Source organism: Erpetoichthys calabaricus, chromosome 18 (assembly GCF_900747795.2).
Source record: "Erpetoichthys calabaricus chromosome 18, fErpCal1.3, whole genome shotgun sequence".
NCBI classification, from domain to species: Eukaryota; Metazoa; Chordata; class Cladistia; order Polypteriformes; family Polypteridae; genus Erpetoichthys; species Erpetoichthys calabaricus.
In genome coordinates, this window is record NC_041411.2 from 17240867 (window position 1) to 17259860 (window position 18994).

The 18994-nt window shown below is 44.0% G+C and overlaps 1 protein-coding gene across 1 annotated transcript; it reads right to left on the reverse strand.

Moving 5' to 3' along the window:
* Positions 1-12813: 12813 nt before the first annotated feature.
* crybb2 (crystallin, beta B2) lies at positions 12814-18727 on the reverse strand. The gene is made up of 6 exons (XM_028824309.2): positions 18238-18727; positions 16198-16285; positions 15375-15493; positions 13863-13995; positions 13616-13758; positions 12814-13525 (listed from the first exon to the last, which is right to left on the reverse strand). The coding sequence occupies exons 1-6, from the start codon at positions 18276-18278 to the stop codon at positions 13357-13359; spliced, it is 693 nt and encodes a 230-aa protein (XP_028680142.1). The 5' UTR covers positions 18279-18727; the 3' UTR covers positions 12814-13356.
* Between the last annotated feature and the right edge of the window lie 267 nt (positions 18728-18994).

Genomic DNA, 18994 nt, shown 5'->3' on the forward strand with positions numbered 1-18994 from the left:
CACTTGACACTTCAAGGGTAAGGTAACAGCAAACTGGTGATACCAGTAAGTGAGAGGGAGAGTAGCAGGTGGGACAGCCTCACCTGGCTGACACCTTGTGGAAAAGAGCAAAAAGGGATGAAGTGGAAATAGGCAAGCTGGGCAGACTGGTGACATTCTGATACAGTCCCACACAGAAGATTAATTCTGAAATTAGGAGCTGCAGATATCAGAGGCAACATACAGAACTGGATCTCAAGTTGGTTAACTGGCAGGAGAGAGAGTACAGGTTAGAGTAGAATGCTGCAGATGGAGTGAGGGCATCAGTTGAGCCCCTCAGGGGTCTGTCTTTGGACTGTTACTTGTTCTGATTTACATTAATAACATTGATTCTTGTATAGTTAGTAAATTTGTAAATTTGCAGATGATACTAAAATTGGAGGAATGTCAGACACTGAGGAGGCAGCCCAAAAATTTCAAGAAGACTTGGACATGCCTCAGAACTGTGTGAACTCTTGTAAAAATGGAGTGTAATGTAGAAAAGTGATACATGTGGACAAATTGAACATCGCTTATAAGTTCAAGATGGGGGAAACTGTCCTACAGCCCTTCTAGGGGAAATCAAGAACTGAAGACAAAGTGATCATACCAGAGGAATAAGGAGAAGAAAACATGCAACAATTTGGGAGCATGGGTGGAAGGTAGGTGGGTGTCATTTGAGGACTAGGAAAATTAAAGCAATATTGTCACAAGCACAATTGCAGTGAAATCCTTACGTACATGTCCAGCCAACATGTAAGTGACATCTGTGAGATTGCAGGATGTCAGAATGGTGTCACTTGGGGTTGATGGGAAGAGTGGTAGATGGCAGCACCCACGGGCTTGTTGTAAGATCATCTGGTGACACATGAAGTGTTTGGAAGGAGGGCATGTGATGCCCATAAAATAATGAATGGAAGAGTTATGAAGGAGATACATAAGAGGAGAAGGAGGGATGGTTGACCAATTAGTTAAACTTAGCTAAGTAATAACTAGAAGGGTGGAAAAAGAGAAAGAGGAAAAGAAGCTGGTTAAATTGTTGGGAGGGAGGGTGAAAGTGCAGTTTCAGCACTAGATTGGGCAGGGTACACTTCAGGGAGTTTACAGAAGATCAATTTACAGTAGGTGGGGTGAGGATGATGATGAGCACTAGTGCATTGCACTTGGGGCAGAGGGGCAGTTTTAACTGGATTGCAGCACAACTGGTTCAGATGAGTGGCATTCGATATCCGACAAACAGAATATGATGACGCCAGGGATTATGCATCGGGGCACTATAAATATCGACTCTTCACTGTGATATGAAATGATATGTTTGGAGCAGCTCTTCTGCTACACATGAACTCCAGATCAGAAATGGAGGTGGAAGCAAGTATTTACAGTTTCAGTTCTTTGAGGTTGTGACTGGTTTTATTTGTGAGAAGCAGAGCACGTTATGAGTCCTCCCCCCCAAGCCAATGCTCCTATTGTTAAAAGCAGGATCCCCTTGGGGAAACTGCTTGGGACCTGCTATATGCCAGCAAAAGCAAACGGCCCAGGATGGCCAGCACTTAAACCAAACCTTGGGGCTTCAACAAAACCCCGCTCAGCTGGATGAGGCTGAGACCATGTTGTCCAAATGCTTTGAAGGTTCGAAATGGAGATTAATTAATTCAGCAGTGATATGTGGTGTTTGAAGTTTGCGTAAAAGTTTGGGTCAGCCACGCCAGAGTCATTTAGAGGCTCACCTACTACTAGCCTGACCCAGTGAGATGTGTAGGCTTTATTTTATTGTCTATTTGATATTTGCATTCTCCCTGTAACCCTTCCACCAGTGTTAATTTTGAATTTAAATAAATCCATTCTTTAGAGATACTCAGCCATGTTTCAGGGCTGGAGTGTCCACCAGCAGGTTTTCAATTTTATATATACATATATAATATATAGAGTATTGTTTGGTTATTAATCGGTTCTAATATACAGGCCACACTTTTTAAAGTATTCTCTCCAGGGTTCTTGTCCATTTTCTGCCAATTATGAGCTGCATGACCTGGGAGGACAAATGAGCAAGGTCAGAACATGGTGATTTGATTTAGTCTTCAAGTGACGTTTCTGCAGCCTAAGAGGTCAGTGTCTTAGAATGACAGCTATTGCTAAACATCTCCCATGGCTGTTATGGTTACATAACTACTTGTGGTTGGGGGCAATGCTGAAAGCCATGCCCTGTCCTTATTATACAAACAATAAGATGTCTCCTGGGAATTGATGGTAATCTTTATTACAATGTTAAACTTATTCATTCCAATTCCTGGAGAAGACAAAAGGTCATCAATGTCATAGCTCTTTTGAAAACCTCCTACAGCTCCAATAGTGGCAAAAAAAGAAGATTCTGAAGGGCATGGCATCACCAGAGGCCTCATATAGGTTTATTAAGAGGTAGTTGGCAAGCACTCATTCTGCTTTTATTGTAGAGAGCCTCTAGGGAACATCTTACTGCAGCCCTGACATTCAATTTTAAAAAGTGAAATATAGTAAGGTGGGGCACCTCACATTTCTCATAGCAAAAAAAAAAAGAGGTCTGTTCAGGACAGGGTATTACTGAAATCTTCCTTGTGTCCTCACACCTGGAGGACAGCCCTCAGCGCCACGGCATTAAAGATTAACTTTTACAGTTGTGTCCCGAGAGGATGACATTCTTTACAGAGTACACACGCTTGATTCCGGCACAGAGGAGACGTGTTGTCATGCGAACAGCAGGGTGGGGCCCACCTTAGATTAAAAGCTATTCCTCATCAAGGTGTTCTTCAAATAGTAAGATGGTCTTTTTCATTTGTGTTGCCACCTAGTGGTCAATAAGTAGTTTAGCCTTCTTAGCAGACGTTTTCCCTGGCTCATAGCAAAGGTCAGTTTTTCATACCAAACAATCTGAAAAACAAGATAAAGAAAGCAGCATTTGTAAAGGAACAATTAATCACAAGTAGTCCAATACAGCTCGCTGCCAGTTCACATGTCACCTGTCCTGTCATAAAGTGCAGTACTTTCTGTTTTATTCAGTCTTGCAGCTTTCTTTCTTTCTTTCTTTCTTTCTTTCTTTCTTTCTTTCTTTCTTTCTTTCTTTCTTTCTTTCTTTCTTTCTTTCTTTCTTTCTTTCTGTCTCTCTCTCTCTCTCTCTCTCTCTCTCTCTCTCTGGATCTGCCATGTTTGTCTTGCCACCAATATTTTAAGTTCCGTAACTCATCCACTTCAAATTTCATGTCAATATCCCACTCCCTGGTATTCCATCTCTCCACTTTGCTATCTGTTCTGTCTCTTAGCTTTCTGTAATATCTCATCAACGCTAGCTCCCAGTGCCATGTGCCATTTCTTCATGTTATATCTTCAGCCTCTCTCCTGTTTCTCAGTGCTGCATCTTTGTTGTGTCCATTTAGTATCTTATCTAATTATTTCCATATCTCATGTATTCTGTCCTTCTGCACTTTCATCTCCTCACTGTGTTCCATTGTCAACCCAAACATTCATTTTCTACATGCCATGTCAATCTATTTTTAATCTTGGTGCTGGATTCCACATATTCTTTCTCCTTCCTACAGCCTTCTTTCCCATTTCTCAATGCCATGTCGTAGTACCTGCCCATTATACTCTATCTGTTGTCATATCCTTCTTATTCTGTTGTCTTTAGCATTTACTATCTCTTTGTAATTCCCCAAGTTGTTGCTGTCTCGTTGTAATTTCCCATCTTTTCAGTTTATCAGCTTTTCTCTGTTCCCATACCTATTAGTTTCTCAATATTATTGTCCCATTTTGTTTTGCTGTTACACATTCTAGTTATTTTGTGTCTTAATTTGCATTTACTTATTTGGCTAATTCCTATATCCAAGGTGATTTACAACATTTGATACGCAATTGGTTGTTTTTCTTTTGGTTTTTTTTCCCAATTGGAATACAGGCCGGTTAGGTGGCTTGCTCATGGTCACACAGTATCAATAGCTGAATTTAAACCCAGAACCTCAGAGTTTGAAGTCCAAAGCCTTAACCACTATGCCACACCTGACCTATTGTCTCTTTTTGTCATATTACATTTTTTCATTCACTTCATATCCCATGCAAGTAACAATTTCATGTGATAGTATCAATCCTGTGAATTTATGTCTTATATTTCTCAGTGCCTTATCTCACATGATGCTCTTATTATGTCACTCAGTGCCTTATCCGAAGTATTCTGTTTCTCATTTCTGTATAATGTCATATTTGTCACTCTCATATGCTGTCCACTCACTTTCTCAGTTTCAGAACTCTGCTGTTAGAGTTGTGAATGCAGTTAACCACCAGCCCCCTACAGTACTCAAGGTTATACCCATTTTTACTTTTATTCTTTTTATCACATTCTGTTAAATTTCTCAATATCATATACCTTGTGTTCTTTTTATTTCCATTGCTCATCTGTTCTGTTTTTTATCCCTAAATCCCACTAAATTTGTTTGACAGTATGTTTCAACAAACCTATTCTGTTTCTCGTTTCCATATCTCAGCTATTATATTCCTCAATGTTCTGTACCACCTGTTCCAGTTCTCATGGCCACATCTTACATATACATCTCACAATCCACCTATTCTGTTATTTCTGTCAAATCCTATCAATTGCCTTTCTCAATGCCATCTTCTACCTGTTTTATTTATCAATGTCATATCCCACCTTTTTCTCTTTTCCAGTGATCTGTCTCATCTGTTCTATCTCCTGGTGACTGTCATTATTCCATTTATTGTTTGTCAGAGTAATGCATGCCATCCATTCTATATGTCTGTGCCATCTGTGATCTTATGTGTGTTTCAATGCCACATCACTTTCTCATTTAATACAGGATGTCTCTTGGGGATGAAGTACATCTTCTCCGTCATGCAGTATTGTATCCCATCTATTCTTCTTTCATGTCATGAAGAATACAGCCTCACTAAATGGTGGTTTTGCCAAACAGCCGATGCTGAGAGTGTCAGCGTTTGTAGCTGCCCTGCACCTCTGTAAACTACAAGGGTAATTTATATTGACATTCTGTCTGGGTAAGATTTAATGCTCTGCCTTTGTTAATCATTCTAAGCTGTGTTTAATTATTTAGCGTTTCGCTGATTTTATTGATATCTGAGAAGTGCTTTGAGACATAGGTTGGAAGGAATGACTGGTTTATTGAAAAATCATTTTTAATCTTGGAACTTCCTTCCTGTCAAAATGAAGCTGTGGCATCAAATGTCTAGGATGTCATGCCCAGGCCATACATATACATATATACAGTACCTGTCAATCATTTGGACACACCCAGAAATTTAAGTACAATTAAATTGATTCAAAAATATAGCAAAGACATTACTAGTGTATATGATGACTATTATTACTTCAATTTATTTTTCACAAATGACTGCAAATCCCTGATTTTCAGCAGCCATTCCTTCCGTGTCCTAATGGTCAACTCCCTTAACTTGTCTTTATTTTGTCATGTGTAAATGTTAATTGGTTATTAGAGAAACCTTTGCGGTTGCCTTAGTACCACTGAACCCATTTATTCTGTTTACGTATGTTGCAAGGCGCTGACATTCCTAATGTTCATTTAGCCAAAATGAAAATGCTTTCTAAAGAAACCTGTCAGTCTGTTGTGTTTTTTTTTTCCAGAAAAGTAATTCCATGCAAAAGATTTCCAACTTAAGTTTTCATACAACGGTGTCTGTTACTGTCTAGAGAGAACAGGACAAACTGAATCTAATCGGGATAGAAAACCACAGTGAAGGCCCAGATATACAACTGTACAAAAGGAGAAGGACATCAGAATCTGTAGTCTGAGAACCAAACACCTTACAAGTCCTCTGTTACCTTCTTCATTAGACAGTACAAGATAAACACCAGTGTCTTCTGTAACAACAGTGAATGGATCACTCCAGTATGCTGGCCCTCGAGACAGTTTCAAAGAAAAAGTCACATCTGAAACTGGCAAATAAAAAGAAAAGGTTACAATGGGCAAAAGATCAGAAAATGCACAAAAGATGACTTCAAAAGCATATTGTGGTCAGCATCCAGGAATCATCTTTTCTTCGCTGCAGATGATACTGGTGTTTGGTGCATATTTAAAGAACAAGCTAACTGAGGACCTAAAAGGTGTTTGTTTCTCACACTACACACTCTGATATGCTTCTTCTCTTGTGCAGATATGCACCTTAGCCTTCCCCTTCTTTTTCTATCCTGGTTAGAACCAGATGGACCTCTTCTTTTAAGACAGCAACAGACACCTTGATGAAGAGAGGCTGGAATGGTATGATTTGATCTGTAAGAGAAAACATCTCTGTGGCCAAAGTTCAGACATAGCTAAAAAATATGATAGTAAAGCAGCCCTTCTTACCTGAGACGTTTACAGATATTTCAGGAAAATGAGCCTGACATAGGATTTCCGCTTATTTCTCTTTTTCCAGTCTCTGCTGCTACTTTGAGGTCAGATGGATGATCAGCCAGTGGTCTCGCATTGTGTGCTATAATACCTGGGATTGCTGGTCTTCTACTCTTTCACCTCTCACATTTTTCAGTTTCTCCTTACCATCCAGAATTCAAATGCTTCTTCCAGGTTGTAACAAATACCAGCAGATCTGCTTAGTTACACAGTATCTCACTGGCCCTCCTGCACTAAATAAACACTTGCAATAGTGGAATTTATTAGTTCTGGTATTTTGACCATTTACACATTATTTCATCTCACTACATGACCCAATGCCCACGAGCCACTCAGCCCCTTTAGAACAGAATAATGAAAGCCTCCAGTGTTGTCACTTATTCCATGTCATCCACCCACGACCCACTTCTCAAACAGACATAGTCTGTTTCTCCTGTTCTCTCACTTTCTCCTGTTCATCATTTACCATGTTTCTTTTCCACCTGCTTACAATTTCTCTATTCTACATTTTTAAAAGATAATGGACTGAGATTAATTTTATGTAGCGCCTTGGACAATGAAACCCTTAAAATGCATCACAGCGGCCATGTTTAGGCACTTGGGCTTTATGTCCTCTGCCTCAACATAACGCCATGTTGACGTATCTCGTTATTTGTTCACACCTAATTTTTTTCCAGATTGTCTCCTTCACTAACCCTTCCAGCTTCACTGATAAACTGGGGTCTGCATTTGCCCATCGCTTTAACTTCGTCGCGACGATGGATGGCCACGTATCCACTTGAAGTCTGGAAAGGTTTAAAGTGACGGAGCGAGGAGGCCGCCCACGCCACCAAGCCCTAAATTAATCGTGCAATGTACGCTTCCATTCTTTTACAATACAGTAGATGTCTTTCAGAGGGCACCAGGATGGAATGCAAACTAGCACAATATTTACCCAGTGCCCAGCCCTGCCATCTCGCCGCGCTTCTTTAGATATTACAACAAGGAGGTGTCGAGGCGCCGCGTACTTTATTATATTATGCTTTGCATTCATTTCCATGGGCTTTATTGCAATATAATGGTTCCCTTTGTGATGGAAAGTTTTTTTTTGTTCTCCTTACAGATTGAAGGGGTTTCTTTAATTAATCAAAGCTCATTTTGCTCTACGTCGCTCCTCCGAATCTTGGCGGTCGATCAGTCGAATCACAGCCAGAGTGACGCTTCTCAGAGCACCTGCACCCTTACGCGCCTTCATTCGCACCCCTCTAGGGTCGTAAGAGGCCAAAGCTCACTGGAGCGCCGCCACTTTGCCGCTCGCTCTTTGCGGCGTTTTCTCTCAAGTCCCTATAGCCTTTCCTCACAAGGTTCCCGCCCACTGCGACTGTCTGGCCAATCACACGTCTCGCGTCAACCCTCTAGCACGATTGGTCAGCACACGCAGAGAGCCGCGTAAGGTCGTCAGAGGCAAACAGAAGAGTCGTGCGGTGGATAGATGGACGGACGCTCATTTCACTTCCTGTATTTTGTCCTTCAACCAGATATCCCCTTGGCTTTCTGTCAGTGATTGTATGGTGGTATTTTGACTTTACACTGACCCCAGTTCGGTTTAGGATTTAGCTTTTTACCTTTGTTGTTTTACATTTTGTGGGGCTTTCAGACTATTACTGGCATCACTAGGCACATGGCAGGAAATCAGCTGAATAAATTTAGTCGCATCTAATGTTAAGGCATTGGTCGAGTAATCTGTAATGTTCATATTGTCTGCAGTCCTACTTAATGTCCGAGTCTTTCACACTTTCCCCAGCCTCACAGTCTCTCAGCCATTAAACAGTTTTCATCTTTGACATGATATCCAGTCTCTCACAGTCTCCTTTACTTTCTCGCCTTATTTCCTCCACAGTCAAACAAGTTCACTTTAAGTCTTTTCACAATTTCCCCAAAATAATGTCTCACACTTCTTTAGCTCTTACATGGTCTCTGTTTTTCACATGGACTACAGTACCTCCCTTTCTTTATAGCTTCTCCCTTTCCTCATACACTTTCGAGTTCTTCTCCCACTTTTTGTGCTGTCTTCAGTTCCTCAGACTTTCCTAAATTCTTATCCCATCTCTTGTTCTCCTCCTAGTCCATATGGCACTTGCTGTTTCATGTGTGGTGCTCCACATTACAAATTATACCATCTTTTGATTCTGCTGTCATCTAGTCTTTTGCTCCCTTGACCCTACTTTGCCAACTACTGTATAATTTTTCATTGTCCACCTGCAATTAAGCCGGTGCTCAGCACACACTGCCATGCTGCAGTTTCCAATTAGTCCTCCACTCCGAGTTTACGTCTGTCTCAAGTCCCATGGACTATCCCTCTGTCCTTATGCTTTTCTAGTCTTCCGTGTCTCCCCAGTCTCACAAAACCTTCCTATCCTCACACTCCTCTCCTGTCTTCATATTGTCATCTGTCCAACACAGTGTCTCCTCACATTGTCTCAGGTCTCTACACAATGTTCTTAAGCTTCATATCGTCTAATTTGTCTCCTGCCATTTCCAGTGTTTCCTAGAGTCTCCACTCCTGTCCCAGTCTCCTTCACAGCTCAATGATCCCTTTTTCTTATACTCAACCTCTACTTATTTTGTCTGGGCCATTTGCATTATAATCCAAGAAATTCATCAAACAAGACAAGACCATTCAGTCCATCAAACCTCTTTGCCTAGCTCATAGCTAACTTGTCCCAATATTTCATCCAGATACTACTAATTCCAAGACTTAGTAGTCTGCTCCAACAACTTCCCAGTTTCGATGCACTCTCTCGTAATGTCCTCAATAGCTTGAGTCACATTGCCTCTTTGACATTTTTTAGTTTGAGCTCGCCAAGTCACATGTACAGCATCTTCCAGTACCACATGGTGTCCATCTGCTGTTTTGTAGCCCTACTGTTCCTTAGGTAGTCCCCTGTTCCTTCTGCTACCTGCATTGGTCCACACTTGATCTGAAAGCTCAAACCCTATTTTGAAGAATTTCATAGTTTTGCTAACCCCACATATATTCTGCTTGTTCTTCCTGCAGTGATCCATTCTTCATTCACTGGTTCCTGTTTTTTGAGCCATCTCGTCTCCACTTTGCTGTGTCTCATTCTTGGTCGTTCTCTAAATTTTCCGTCTCTCAATTTCCTGCTCCTTTTAGCGTCCTCAATACCACACAATGTCTCCTTCCTTATTCCTTTATAATGTGCAGTCCAACCCATTGCCCTCCTTCCTATGGTGCATATTCCTTTGTTATTTCCAGTCCTAATTCTTATAATGACTCAGTATCCATACTGTTTCTTATTCTTTTACGATATCCAGTCCGACGTGCTGTTCTAGTTCTTTCTTATAACAAGCCTGCTAATTCTTTACAACACTGCTCTTTTAATGCCTCACTGCCACCATATTTCTGCTGTCTCCACTCATTTGTTATGACCAGTCCTACACTGTGTCCTAACTCCTAGAATGGCTAATCATCGCTATGGGGCCTCCTTGTCCTTTTATGTTCTGTCTAACATGTAGTCCTAGTCCTTATCCTTATGCTTTGCTCCACTCATTGGCAATGTCCAGTCCAAGATACTGTCCTACTGTCTTCAGTCTGTCATCAGCCTTATTCAGTCCCTTAGTCCTCTGTTATGCCCGATTCTAGTTACTATAATGTCTTGCTAGAGTTATGCTGCCTCTAGTCCTAAAGATTCAGGATCCTTATGCTGCCTCCCTGTCTTTTGCAATGTCCAGTCCAACATGCTTTCCTCATTCTTTGTTATTATGTCCTTATTCTGTCTGCTAGTCCTCTGCTGTGTCCAGATCTACTTTCACTGTAACATCTCGCCAGACTTATGCTGCTTCCTAATCTTTTCTGATATCCCTCTCAGCCTGTTGTCCCAGTTCTTATAACGTCTCACTGTACTTTCACTGCCTCCCAGTCCATCTGCTGTCCAGCAGTCCACACTGCCCTTATCATTTTTGCTCACATTTGGCTTGGTCCTCCTTTCACTATGCCCATGTCCATACAGTGCCTCTTGGCCTGCTGCTCGCCCACACTGTCCCCCAAATACTCATTCTTCACATTGTTTCTTCATCCAAGTATTGTCTTTATATGTCACTGAAACCTCAAAGAAAAGTAGGAGGGAGAGCGAGGCTTGCAGATGGAGAAGACATCTGCTAAAAAAAAAAAAACTACTGAAATAGAAAGAAAATCATCATGTGCATGAAAAACAAATGTGTGCTTGGAACCCTGCGGCGGCTAATGTCTGCTTGCAGGGTTCAGGAGGAGCGAGGTCATAGGCTGTGGTGCTCAGGGGGTAAGAAGTGAGATGTTCCTTCTGACCCTGAATTGTATTAAGCCAGTTTGAAGATGCTGTGTCAGATGTTCGCTCTTCGAGACTATCTGAGGCCGTGAGCGGCAAGGACAGCCCCTCCAAAAGCATAGTGCTCCGTGGTTGCCACGGTAACAATCTGTGGACAAGGCTTCTGGCAGACGCCCGGGAGAGGCAACACCAGAGACGCTCGGCGTGATGAGCTTTGGCTCAAATTCGTCGGACCCTGTGCGTCGGCGAGTTCATTGCCAGGAATCCTGCTGGCTGGCTGCCAGAATCGTAAGTATCCCACTGAGCAGCTTGGGCAGCCTTTTGGTTTGTTTTTGTACTTTACAGGGCAAGCCATTTATTTTGTGATTTTCTGATGCAATTTGGGTTAAAGGGAACCAGGAGATACCCCAGCTGCAGGGGGCGCCATCTGCTGTAAAGCTGCCACGCACACTCAAAATATCTACAGTGGTGTGAAAAACTATTTGCCCCCTTCCTGATTTCTTATTCTTTTGCATGTTTGTCACAGAAAATGTTTCTGATCATCAAACACATTTAACCATTAGTCAAATATAACACAAGTAAACACAAAATGCAGTTTGTAAATGGTGGTTTTTATTATTTAGGGAGAAAAAAAAATCCAAACCTACATGGCCCTGTGTGAAAAAGTAATTGCCCCCTGAACCTAATAACTGGTTGGGCCACCCTTAGCAGCAATAACTGCAATCAAGCGTTTGCGATAACTTGCAATGAGTCTTTTACAGCGCTCTGGAGGAATTTTGGCCCACTCATCTTTGCAAAATTGTTGTAATTCAGCTTTATTTGAGGGTTTTCTAGCATGAACCGCCTTTTTAAGGTCATGCCATAGCATCTCAATTGGATTCAGGTCAGGACTTTGACTAGGCCACTCCAAAGTCTTCATTTTGTTTTTCTTCAGCCATTCAGAGGTGGATTTGCTGGTGTGTTTTGGGTCATTGTCCTGTTGCAGCACCCAAGATCGCTTCAGCTTGAGTTGAAGAACAGATGGCCGGACATTCTCCTTCAGGATTTTTTGGTAGACAGTAGAATTCATGGTTCCATCTATCACAGCAAGCCTTCCAGGTCCTGAAGCAGCAAAACAACCCCAGACCATCACACTACCACCACCATATTTTACTGTTGGTATGATGTTCTTTTTCTGAAATGCTGTGTTCCTTTTACGCCAGATGTAACGGGACATTTGCCTTCCAAAAAGTTCAACTTTTGACTCATCAGTCCACAAGGTATTTTCCCAAAAGTCTTGGCAATCATTGAGATGTTTCTTAGCAAAATTGAGACGAGCCCTAATGTTCTTTTTGCTTAACAGTGGTTTGCGTCTTGGAAATCTGCCATGCAGGCCGTTTTTGCCCAGTCTCTTTCTTATGGTGGAGTCGTGAACACTGACCTTAATTGAGGCAAGTGAGGCCTGCAGTTCTTTAGACGTTGTCCTGGGGTCTTTTGTGACCTCTCGGATGAGTCGTCTCTGCGCTCTTGGGGTAATTTTGGTCGGCCGGCCACTCCTGGGAAGGTTCACCACTGTTCCATGTTTTTGCCATTTGTGGATAATGGCTCTCACTGTGGTTCGCTGGAGTCCCAAAGCTTTAGAAATGGCTTTATAACCTTTACCAGACTGATAGATCTCAATTACTTCTGTTCTCATTTGTTCCTGAATTTCTTTGGATCTTGGCATGATGTCTAGCTTTTGAGGTGCTTTTGGTCTACTTCTCTGTGTCAGGCAGCTCCTATTTAAGTGATTTCTTGATTGAAACAGGTGTGGCAGTAATCAGGCCTGGGAGTGGCTACGGAAATTGAACTCAGGTGTGATACACCACAGTTAGGTTATTTTTTAACAAGGGGGCAATTACTTTTTCACACAGGGCCATGTAGGTTTGGATTTTTTTTCTCCCTAAATAATAAACACCATCATTTAAAAACTGCATTTTGTGTTTACTTGTGTTATATTTGACTAATGGTTAAATGTGTTTGATGATCAGAAACATTTTGTGTGACAAACATGCAAAAGAATAAGAAATCAGGAAGGGGGCAAATAGTTTTTCACACCACTGTACAGTGGACTGAGCAAGCAGATGAAGTAACTCTAGGGTGTCACTGGCCTTTTAGCCCTTGAATGGACGTTCAGCAATCTTGAAGATCCAATGCACAGTGGCTCTTGCACCTTTTTGGACACCACCTTTGTTATTTGTACATTGTGTCATCTTTATAATTCAATTTTATTATTGCGGGGGGGGGGGGGGCATAAAATACTATTAATTATTGATAACATGTATAGATAAGTAAGCTTATGATGATATTTCACACTTGCCGTCCCTCTGGTGGTCTTCTCGCCTGCTCTTACAGTGCCCTAATAAGGCTACCTCCCAGAGGAGATTTGACTCTTTTTCAGGTGAGAAGATCATAGGAGTTGAAGTGACCCTGGGGTGCAGTGTCCCTCGAAACCCCCCCCCCCCCATCCCCAAAGCACACCCAGTGCACAACAAAAGCTGAGATTGAAGCACAAAGCTTTTATTGGATTGCTTTAGCCATCAGTACAGAAACATCAGCACTCTTCATCAGAAGCCTCAAGGGTTGCATGGCTTTCCTCTGGGGAACTCGGCTCAGTTGCTGGGGTGAAAGGCGCCCCTCTGGTGCCACTGCATGTCCCGAATGCGTCTCACAGACTGAATCTGGGGGTGCTGGGCGCCAAACTCAGAGCTGTCCTTGTATTCTCCTTTCTCAAACAGGTACTGGTATCCTCTGTAGCCAGGGTACTGATATCCGACCCACCTGCACACAGGTAGACAGACAGACAGTGGGAGAGTGGTGAGGGTGAAGCTCCATGGACAAGCCATGTGAGAAAGTGGGTTATTCACTCACGTTCCACTCTGGACACGGACAGAAGACACTTTCTCCTGGTAGCCGTGAGCATGGAAGCTGGGCACGTCATCATCTATGATCTCAATCTTTTTGCCTGCAAAGTTAGGATTCTCATACAGCACAATCTTGTGCTCTTGACTGTCCTGTAAAACAGTGAAGATGAGAGAGCAAGTGTGTGCATGTGTGTTTGTGGGTGTATTGTAGAGACATTCTAATCCCCCACTCCCCACCCACTGGAGGCACATACCACTTTGATGGGTCGGAAGGCAGCAATAGTGTCATTACGCCTGCTGTTAGTCCACGAGTCCCATCGAGGATATTCTCCTTTCTCAAACACAAACTGCTCACCCTTACAGCCTGGCTGCTCAAAGCCCACCCAGCTGAGAAACAGAAGAGAAGAGGTGCAGTTAGGCAGGACACTATGTGGTGCCACAAGAGGGCCCACCGCCCATGAGGAGAGTGGGCGATGGGCACTGAGTTTACCGAATCCCTGTCCAGGGCCATCTTAACATATGAGCACAATGGAGACTAGCCGGGGGCTGCAGGAGCATAGGGGCCCATGTATGTTTCTGTTTTGCTGTCACTACTTTGCCCAGGGGTCTATGAAGCTGTCAAGACAGCCCTTTATGCGACACTAGGTGTGCAAGCGTCCTACCTGAATGGAATCCCAAGGCGCTATATGGAATGTGGGATTTAGGTAATGGCTTGCATCTAATGAAGGGTTGTGACAGTGTGTAAAGGTACAATAGAGAGGGTCTGCACACTGGGCAAAGGTCCGGCACAAATCCAGCTATAGGGTCAGCCAAGTGCACAAAGGCCCAATATGGAATCTGACAGCATATCAAGGATGATGGCTTGGTCAGAGCCAGTATGTAAAGACACTATATACACTCATCTCAACGGGCAAAGGCACTACAGAGTCTGGTGAAAGCGTCAATATTAAAATCCGGGTCCCGTTTACAAAGTCTACAATTCTTCTTGTGTGTTTCAAGGGGCTATACAGAGGATAACCGAGAGGCATGCAAACATTCTGCATTGCCTTTGCAAGGCTTTCTCTTTTTGAGGAGTGTAATGTAAAGTGCTCTACGCACAGGCGCCCCTAAGAGTCTGCTCAGATGTGCATAAGCGCTATAAAGAGTCCACTCATTGTGGAAAGGCAATGGCGTTCAAGAATAAATATGATGGTCACCGATTAAAGTAAAGGACTTCACTCAGTTTGTTGACAGCACGCATTGTGTGAACACATCATGTAATGTAAGTAATTCATACATCATTCATAAGGGTACAGGGACCACTTATGTGCCAGAACGCTATACTGAGACTTGTTAATACGCAGAGACACTGAAGAGAGACTTCTGTATTTAAAATGCACTACACAGGCACTTTGACATGTGCCAAGGTGCCCACTTCTTTTCTATTTGAGGCTGTAAGTGGGGCTCTTGCTACATCAAGAATGCTGTGAAGACTTTGTCCAGCTTCCATACAGAGTCTACTTTTGTGCCAGCACTCTACAGATGCCACTATAACCCTGTCTAATGTGGGCTTTAACCAATCTACTTGGGCGCTAGATAAGCTCCTGACTTGTGGAAGTCCCTCTTGTGCCACACCTCAAACTGTCCCCATAGACGCCGCTGATACTTCAACTCTTACAGCCCCTCCAATTTTTGAGCTGGACCACCTTTATCTCCTTTATTAACCCACCCGCCCAAGGACCTTGCCTGCCTGCCTGCCCGCTCGCTCGCTCGCAGTAATGACTCACGGTCCAGAGTGCACGAGGATGGAGCCCACTTTTTCGATGCCAGCCTCCCTCAGGTTGGGGCAGGTAGCACTCAGCTCATGACAGCGTCCCTGGAAGTTCTCCTGCTCAAAAATGATGATCTGCAAGCAAGAAAGCATTAAACAAGGGAGGGTGCATCAGGTTGAAAATAAGACGCCCATCTGGCATACCCCTACACCCAGTGCACTTTCTTTACTTTTATTTCTGCTTTGTCAATATTAATGCAACCTCAGCATTCATTTAATTTGAAATCAATTGAACGGCCTATGTTACTCATCTAAGATTATATCGTATGGATCCCACCTAAATCAAATTAAAGAGGACCCACCTTTCATTTCAATGACAACCTAACAACACATCTCCCCTCCATGAGACAGCACCCCCCCTACACACACACCACCATTAATGTAACCACCTGCCTCATAAGCACACAATATGGCCCATTATGGGCAAATAAAGTTTCCACTTTAGTTCATCGATTGCACTTTATGCAATATAGCGCCTTGAACTGCCCCTTCTCACTGTGTGCTTCTCACAGTACGGTATGCACTCTGACTAACGTGCCCCCCTGCATGCCATCTCATTCTTTCCAGCTTAACCCACGCCCCCCTTACACACTGTATTATACAGAGCGCCCTTCTATGCTGATCATTGTCTCAAGGCGCTATACAAAAAGTGACAAATTGCTCTCATGTATTGTTGTCTCCCCGGCGCACACACCGACATTAAAATCCGCCAACTTCATCTGAGACGCCGCGCCTGCTGTTTGCCCACCTCCATCAGAGATCCCACCCTGTCATCTCACCTTGAAAGCAGCTGTGCCAGGCTGCTGCTGCTTAGAGGCTGGAGTCTGGTGGTCTGTTGCCATGTTGTTGTTTTCTGGAGGAAAGTGCCTGGAGAAGAAAAGATGGTTAGTGTGGAGCATCCACGCATACCTAAAGTGCCACTTCCAACAGGTTACCCGCCTCGCCTCTTTCAGAGGAGGGACAGGAAAGAAAAGGGCAGAGCTGGACAGAGACGACTCGCCCCCTCCGTCTGCTGGAGCCCCCAGAGCCTTACCGCTGCCTGTCTGCCTGTCTCCCTGAGCCTCGCGCTGCCATTTATACGCCCGGCAGGGGCTGCGCTGCCAAACCGATCTACCCAGCGGCCGGCCGCTCAATGCTGCAGATTAGCGCTGAATGATTTCCCATTGTCCGGGGGCATCAGGTTGGCCAGTTATTTCATTAGCTGTCACTTTCGAAGGTGCACGCCATTGTCTGCGTTTGCATGAATCAGCCGCGCGCGTGCCAACAATCGCCGGCTTTGTACCGGGACAAAGCAGCCGTCGGGCTCGGCTCGTGGCTTTCTGGGAGACGAAATGGGGGTACTGGCGGACCGCGAGGGCTACGGAGGGGACTACGTCGAGAAATGAAGTGCTGGGCCTGCGACTGAGTAGCGCCCCGTCCGGGGTTTGGTCCTGCCTTGAGTTCGATGCTGCCGGGAGAGGATCCACACGGCGAGACACGACAGTAACGTTTTATACAGTATACGACCCCATACGCATAACACTATGCGACAGTTCTGCACCGCGGCTGGAGAATCTTCAATTGATGAATGGTCTGTCATATTACGGTGTTACATGATGGATGACGCCATATACGTGACACACATGGCTCATTACTGTGAGTCCTAGATGTGCACCCGTGCCTTGACCTCAAGCACGCAGTGAAGCTCAAGTTGGTGGGCGATACGGCGACACGTGACCTCCTCGAGCCAATCCATGTTACGATCACAAAGAGTCTCAGCGCATCGGACTGTCACAGAGCAGGGAGCAACTCCGGACGGGGCGCCAGGACCCACCGCCACACCAATGTACAGTTATAGGCAGGCCCGGTCTTAGGTATTATGGGGCCCTAGGCGAAAGGGGGGTCCAGGGGCCCCCTGAGGGGGGCAGAGCCCCCCTGGAAGCTCTGTGAAATGCGTGAAAATTAGACCAAGGAGTCGATCCGGGGCCCCCCGGACGCCGGGGCCCTAGGCGGTCGCCTACTTCGCCTATGCCTAAGGCCGGGCCTGATTGGGACAAATAATGCTGTAGTATATTTAAGTATATATGACAATTGCTCACTCGGACAATTTGTTTTGGGGGCCCCCAAGAAGGCGGGGGCCCTAAGCTATAGCTTGTGTAGCTTATACGTAAATCCTGCACTTATATAACATAGGGGTCCCGGGGGAAGAGGTCTTAGTAACCATTACTTTTCTGACTCCTTTCAACGAGCCATATCTGCATGGATAGGTGGGTGAGCGACAGCATTGGACTGTCCTCCTTCTCCCCGACCACCCCCAGCTCCGAGCATATCGACACTAAGAATTGAAACACACGAGTTCAAAAATTCATAAATGAATATTCTGACAGGGCAGTGCCTTCATATTGAGAAATCGCATGGCGCTATAAAGGTACAGAATGGACGGACGGTTCACTGGGCGTTCGGGGATTAGGCGGAATGGCGAGGACTTGCCGGCTCTGACACCCATGTGGCATAAAACAATGGACGGTTTTTAGTAAAGATGTCACTCTTTAACGTTTTCATTCACTCGACCTGGACGGGAAGCCGGCGGTCCATCACACCGCCCCGTCCCGCACCCGATCTTTAATTGGGGGTGGGGCTGCACAGTGACACAGAGAAACCATACGGGGATGAGCCGCTGAAAGGGGACATATAAGTGAATCCGATGTAACAAACCTTTATTTCATAAGATGTCTTCACCCCATATTAACGGGGCGCTATATGATCCTGAGACATGGGCTCTTATATGTAGTACAACACGGAGACCCTTCCTTACGGTAGAGAATTCTGCGTAAGCTTACCAGTCAGACTTTGAAACCACCAGGTCATCCTGTTGCGACATCCTATCCTGCCGTTTTAACACCTCGGTTTTTTGTCAGCGTGGCATTCATTCATTCATTCATCACCTCATTCTTTCATTCATTTTTCTCATCCATGGATGGGCAGTGTATTAATTATTAAAATGACAAGGTAATAAGGATTTTTGGACAATTACATCGCGACATTCCAAATCAAACTTAGGTCGCAGGGGGCGCAGCACCGATCGCTCGGCAGGACCAGAAGGATGAGCACGGATCTGATTTAAATAAGTTCACGTTTACCTCATCCCTTACTGAACAATTTGACAAGCTAAATTTAACTAAATAAACGTGCAATGCTTTTAAAAAGGAAGCTTTGTGTAATGCCCACCTGTTTACATTAATATCTGTGGTACATCAGGTATTATGGAGCTCTTCTTTCATTTTGTACCTTTGTGAGGGCACAGCATTAACCGCTCGATTTATTGATTATTTGGCTGGTCGATCGATTGACTTAACTTGATTGGTTTTCCTACAAGTTGAATTAAGGCTGGCTGGTTATTCATAAATATTACACTCTTGTAATTTTGTTGTACTTAAAGTTATGTTTGATTGTCATATTATAAAACGTGTTCTAATCCAAGATCTGGACCACATGAAATATAATATAAAGTATCGTAACGCCCATCCACGTTTGAAACTGCTAAGTACAATTCAGAATCGCGTGAGGCTGAGCCGGATGCCGAGGCAGAAGCCAAGC